General features: G+C 40.3%; 1 protein-coding gene across 1 annotated transcript; it reads right to left on the reverse strand.

The window, feature by feature from the left end:
• Nucleotides 1–589: 589 nt before the first annotated feature.
• Nucleotides 590–1,603, reverse strand: LOC124675684 (protein OXIDATIVE STRESS 3 LIKE 2-like). The gene is made up of 2 exons (XM_047211759.1): nt 1,216–1,603; nt 590–1,124 (listed from the first exon to the last, which is right to left on the reverse strand). The coding sequence occupies exons 1-2, from the start codon at nt 1,449–1,451 to the stop codon at nt 818–820; spliced, it is 543 nt and encodes a 180-aa protein (XP_047067715.1). The 5' UTR covers nt 1,452–1,603; the 3' UTR covers nt 590–817.
• Nucleotides 1,604–6,426: the final 4,823 nt, after the last annotated feature.

Consider the following 6,426-nt stretch of genomic DNA (forward strand, 5'->3'; position numbering starts at 1 on the left):
ATACTATATTAAATTCATGCACCAACCAACTTAACGAAAAGTAGAAAATGTGAAAATAAGCTAGACAATATATTTCAACGGTAGGAAATATACTATATTGAATTCATGCCCCTGACCACTTAATCAAAAGTAAAAAACTGATAAAATGAGATAAAAAAATATTTCAACAATAGGAAAGGCCATGTTGGGCAGAGATATCTTCCTTTATTGCAAAAGAAAATGGGTGTTGCCAAAAGTATCCCCGAGGGAAACATGATTCCGCATCCAACCATAGCAAAATTGAACTACCACCTCTGAATGTGCAGGCAATTGTCCTGAATTAATCGAAGAGACCTCAAGCAATTGGGTTCCCCTTTGCCCCTGACCATAAACCGAGATGACCCTGGCGCATCCACGGCGGGAAACTTGGAATAACATGGCGACTTGCCATTTGGATGATATGTCAACGATGTGACCCTCTTCTTTTTAGGGAGTAAGAGATGAGAATTGAGATGCGCAGCAAAGATCCCTGCACGACTTTTCCCAATCGTGTGTTCAAAATGATATACATGTGCAATCTTGCTCTGAAATCTGACGGAAGTATAATGGGTTAGGCGATGAAACTGAAAGCATTAAGAAGAGGAATTGTACAGCATGCTTTATCTCTTCTCACTTGTGTATTTACACATATGCATGGACCACCTGCAATCTAAAAGCTACTGTACCGCACTTGCCCCGATCGTTACCGTGTCAAAATCCACGTAATAACCGCGCGCACCTACCGCTCCAGGAACACGCACGACACAGCCGACACTGACTTGATCCGTGGGCGAAACCGCTAAGCAAACAGCAGAGCTCCTCTCACGGGCAACCCCTGTGGCCTCGCCGTCACCGGCCGGAGCGTCAGCTTGTTGGCCTGCGCCTTGCCGAGCACGGAGAGGCGCCCCTTGGAGACCTTCTTGAAGGCGGCGGCATTGCGGCTTGCGAAGCGCCTGCGGTGCGCGTCCTGCAGCCCGACCTCGCAGCTCCGCGACGTCTTGAGGCGCTTGCTGCTAGGCGGCTTGGCCAGGTCCTCCAGCCCGCCGACCGCCGCGAGCGACGCGAAGGACTGCGACTTGCCGTCGAAGAACTTGGACAGCCCCCTCCTGCGCGGAAAAGAAAAGAACACCATGTCAGATCACAGCTTCAAGATCGAGCCTTGAAAGAAACGCGGCGGTGTGTGGGCAAACCACGTACTTGAGCGGGAGCTGCGCCATGAGTGAAGACATCTCGAAGCTTTCCGTGGATCCCGACGAGCTGGAGCTGGAGCTGGAGGTGGCGTCGTCCTCGAGCTCCTCACCCGACGACGACAACATGGAGTCCGTCGCTGACATCTCGGAGTCGGACGGGCATCCGATGTCCTCCTCCTGCTCCTCGCGGCTGGCCTCCCTCCTCCAGTTGCTGCTCATCGGATACAAGACGTAGGCCTCCATCTCTCAAACGAACAGATCACACGAACGCACGAACGCAGTGTAAATGAATGGTTTGCGATCGATCACGGTTTGCTTGCAGGGCAGCTTGGGGGAAGAGGACGGGGGGATCGGGAGCTATAAAGGTACCGGGGGTGGGGAGGATAAGAATGACGAGTCGTGGGGGATGCGCGCGGGACGAGATAAAGAACTCAGTTCGTAGTAGAAGGAAATTTAAAACAATTCAGCGTGATGGTTATCTGAGACTCGGTGGAGTGGGTTGATGAGGATGGGGATAAGGCATCCACGTACTCCCTTGCACGGCTTTGCGAGATGCGACGGGTCTGGGCACTGTGTTGTGTTCCCCTTTCCGCAGGCGTACCGACCATCCCCATCCGGTGGACCCGGGCTATGCTTGCATAGTGGTGGCGTTGCTCGAGTACTCGGCTTTGGCTAGTCTTTTGGTCGTCGGATCCTTATCTCCTATAGTCAGCGGCTCAGATCAGAGATCGGGTGTAGTTGGATTAAATAAACAGCTTATATTATATCTGTTGAGGATGCTCGGGTTGCTGAGTACTGGATTGCATGGCATGCTGTGGTTTTGGACGGTGGCCAGAAGGAGTACGGCCATAAGAGACAGCTGTTCTGGATCTCATCTAATTTAATACTATTGCTTATCCCATTATCCTAATTTACTATTCATAAAAGGGATAAATCCCCTCATTTCCATTAATAGAACCACCTGGTAATAACAGGGATTGATTCCTCAAAAGGAAAGTTTCAACAACAACAACCTAATGTGCTCCCTTTGTGGTCACTACCAAAAATATGATTTACTTATACAAGTCCACCATCTTTTCTCGAGAATAATTGTTTAGATTTCTCTCAAGTACAATGTTGCAACTCCATGCGAATGGAAGGCACCCATGCAACAAGTTTAGTTAGCACAAAACACTGAAGATTTTCTGAGCGATTAAACCATGCCGCTAGCTTTGTTTCTTTGGTATACGAGAAATGAGATAGTTGCCTTGGTATACGAGAAATGAGATAGTTGCCTTGTATACAAAGCCAGAAGGGGTGTCTCTTTAAAAGTGTGTAATTATTTCTCAGACGACTGAGAACTAGCTTCGTTCCCAGTCAGATGATGACATCAAATCTCAGTAGCAATTTATGTTGCAATTGATGACTAGCACGAATCACGAAGTAAATAAAATGACGTAGGACTTGACTGAGCACGAACTTTGTTCTCGGCTAGCTCATAGCTAGCAAATCCCCTTCCAAAAGAAGGAAATGGAACTCTACAACGTTCATGTTGAAAGGAAACATGATTAATGTTGCCAATTGTATATGCCCTTAGCAAATAAGATCATCATTCAATAGCTCCATGGCGCTAATCATCTTCTCACTTAAAACATCTCGTCCAAGACCCTTCCCATTAACCATGCGCGCAATTGTAACTCCAGCTTTCATGCATTCCTTCACCTAGAAGGATGGAACTCAACCCCAAAAATCTACCCAAAATACAACCTTGATCACTTCATCTACTAGTTAATTTGGCAAATTGTGATCAAAGCAAACAAGATTTGTGGTTCTCCATATACTTCATATCACAACAACCACTCTAGCACTTATCAATTTTTGCTTTTATTGCCCAAATCCTTGTAGCCAAACCGAAACAAGATCTAAATTTAGGAAATTGACACTACATTCATATTGCACTACTCACCACATTCCAGCTGTATCAAGCTAAAGGTAATATAAAGAAAATATGGTTTATTGATCCTTTCATACAATAGAAACACATGTTTCGGGAAAATTTATGCATCTCTGAGTTAGAACATCTTTAGTCTGTTAAGCACCAACCAAACAAATGTTTTGACTATGGAGGAAATATATTTCCAAGAAAAAAAAATGTGTAGAGCGCCATCCCATAATTTTGCGTTATGGTATAAAAAAAACTTTTCACACTGAACACACCTAGGGAGGAAAGTGTCCAGATTTACAAGTCATCGTTGGTGTAAAAAAAATTTGCACAAGTGTTCATAAACTCATCCCATAGAAAACTTTCCTCGCCAACTCAAACTCTTCTTAAAGATAAACTGTTAATACCATTCTCAATATCCTCTGCTACTATTATGGCATAGTTCAGAGATATGGAATACAATGTATGGAAATTGTAGCCAGATAACTTTTTTCCAACTAAACATATTCCCAAAACCTTTTCTTTCTCCAATTATCCAATTTATTCTACAACAGGGGAAAAGAAGTTTTTTAACTTCCATTAGCCCTTGTAGGAAGTGATAATTATCAACATTTACCTCAACTTGACCTATACTACACTTCTCTAGGTATTTTGCCAAAGAAAGTCTTGCCAGAAACATTTCCATTAAAAAGCTACCAAAGTTATTTAGAAAGCAAAGCAATATTCATAATATCTAGATTTAAAATTCGCAAGGCCCTTGGTCTATTGTAGATACACCACTATCCACCTTACCAAAATGATATTTATTTTCATCTTGGTCTCGACTCCATAAAAAAATACTGACCTATGTTTATTCTCAAGTTTTTCCACGCAGATGGTAATCTAAGAAAGAATATACAATGGAACACTAGTTACAGGAGAATTTATGAGAATAGTCTTCATCCTATAGCAAGTTTTTCACCCCACAAGAAGTAAGCCTAGATATCTTGGTTAGGGATGTGGATGTGACACCCAGCCACCAAGGTTATCCTCATGGATATAGATTTAGGTTCTTATTATATAAAAAAAAATCGTTATAGGATCTTCCCCTAGTGCATTCCCTTCAAAAAAAATCCAATCTTTTTTTTCATCAATCGGAATTCACAGATATCTCATTAGGAGCTCACTAGTGTTGCAAGTTTAAAAAAAACCAAATTTAAAATTCCATATTTGTGTTGCCCTAAACGTTAGGCTTCACTCTTGTGAAAGTTTATTTTAGGCACATCATTTGCTCAAAAGACATAATAAAATTTAAGGTTCCTAGAATAAGTCAAATCGGAGGGATAACATAGGCTCCTAGAATAGGCGGCGCACCTTTGACTCGCTCTAGTGTGTGTAGTCTTCGCTAGGTGGTGCAAAGACCTATTTGTATTTATTGCCTTTGGTGTTCTTTGTACTATTGTTGATGATGGTAAATAAATTGGCGGTCCTTTTCGCAGAAAAATCAAATAATTTAATTTACTTGGAAAACCTTTAGTTTATATTGTTTGGAGATGAAATGATTATTTGACTTTTTTACCTGCTAAGCTCCTACTTTTTCATGTTTACAATCTGGTCCCTCCGATTACTATAGAGATGAACCCAATCCAAAATTTTATTATGTACCAATCACAGGAATACCAATCACATTACCTATATGCCAAAGAGGAATTCATCCAGTAGTATCGGCCATTTCCCCTACTTTTCTCCATATTTTATCAAGTGGTCGTGCTAGAGACAAAAATGGTTATGGATAGTTATAAGGATGGGTATCCTTCCAAATGCGATAAGAGACTTCTTACTACTATCTTTATTTCTATCAACTGAAAAAGTAATTGAAAAATAAAATAGCAATTACAAAAATGTGTTTTCTGGCTTGCGTTTCTTGGCAGGAATTTGGCATTGGGTATATTGGGACCTAAAAATATTCTTTGATGACCGGAAGGGAAACCCCTCTTTGGATTTGCCCAAGATCTTTGGAATTCATTTATTTCTTGCTGGGGTGGCTTGCTTTGGCTTTGGCGCATTCATGTAACGGGTTTGTATTGTCCTGGGATATGGGTATCCGATCCTTATGGACTACCTGGAAAAGTACAATCCTTCTCAAAATCTATTTTAAACATCTAGAAATTTTTATTTTTATATAATTCAAAGTCTTTTGCATGATCGCTACACCTTCGAGCATGTACCGCCCCAAGATAAATGTAGTTGAGGGGTCTTCAGCACATACGAAGCAATCCTCATTAGGATTTTGGAAATGATTTTGAAAACAACATTCAAAATAGAAATTTGCATGTTATTTTGAATGCAATATGCATCTATTTCTTTTGGAAATAAGGTGACAACCCCAAAATTAAATCCATAAAAATCCAATTTCCCTCTGTAAAAATCTTCACTGATCCTTAAAGATAAATCTAACAATGTGCCAAAAAAAATCATGAAATTCAGCATTGAACCAATCATTGTGACCTTCTTTATTAACTTATGTATTAAAAATGGCCTCCAAAATCTATTCCAAAGTAAAAAAAAATCAAAAACCATGTATTGGTAGATTCTTAACTCATGGGGATGGTATATTTACATGTTCTAGTCTTGCGAGAAGTTACTTGTAAAATTCACTTATGTATTTTTTAGATTTTTATTGCCATCAATAACTCTATCTTCTTGTGTGAATCTATGAAGTGTTTTTCCTTCTTCTACCATTTGCTTTTTGATGATAGTTTTGGAGGTATAATCATATTCTTTAAGCTTGATTTCCTTGGACCTATATGTCCATTTGATCTCTCATCCCCGAATAATTTTCCTTAGGGTCAAGTGACACTTCAGTTTAGTTGATTTGTCAACTTAATCATCTCACTAAACTTATCTAGTTTATCAATCCCCTTTACTAGTTGCTTCCCCCTTTAGCAAATGAATATATTCTACCAAATGATAAATATATTCTACCAAATGTATTGCGTGACTCCCCTCTAAGGTTTTGCTACCAAGTTTGTTGTGATAAATCTTCTAGATCAGTTCTTTGAAACCAACAATTCTCAAATAGAAAATTAGCTAAAAATTCAGATTTTTTCCCATGTTGCAAATCAAGGAAGTTTCATTTGAAATATCCCTAGGAAAAGCGGATATTAAAGTTAAAGGTGTTTATCTTCCCAAGATGAATAAAGTAGGGCTCTATCAAGCAATTTATAATTCGGATTTTTTGATTGTTGAACCAGGTATACCTCCATGTGCTGGCTGATACGTCTCCGACGTATCGATAATTTCTTATGTTCCATGCCA

Source organism: Lolium rigidum, chromosome 7, assembly GCF_022539505.1.
Source record: "Lolium rigidum isolate FL_2022 chromosome 7, APGP_CSIRO_Lrig_0.1, whole genome shotgun sequence".
In the NCBI taxonomy this organism is placed as follows: domain Eukaryota; kingdom Viridiplantae; phylum Streptophyta; class Magnoliopsida; order Poales; family Poaceae; genus Lolium; species Lolium rigidum.

Bases quoted from the DNA above. Each gene is read 5' to 3' on its own strand.
- LOC124675684 (XM_047211759.1), bottom strand. From the start codon at position 1,451: ATGGAGGCCTACGTCTTGTATCCGATGAGCAGCAACTGGAGGAGGGAG. The intron at 1,125-1,215 runs GTACGTGGTTTG...TTTTCCGCGCAG, and splicing joins ATGGCGCAGCTCCCGCTCAA to GAGGGGGCTGTCCAAGTTCT.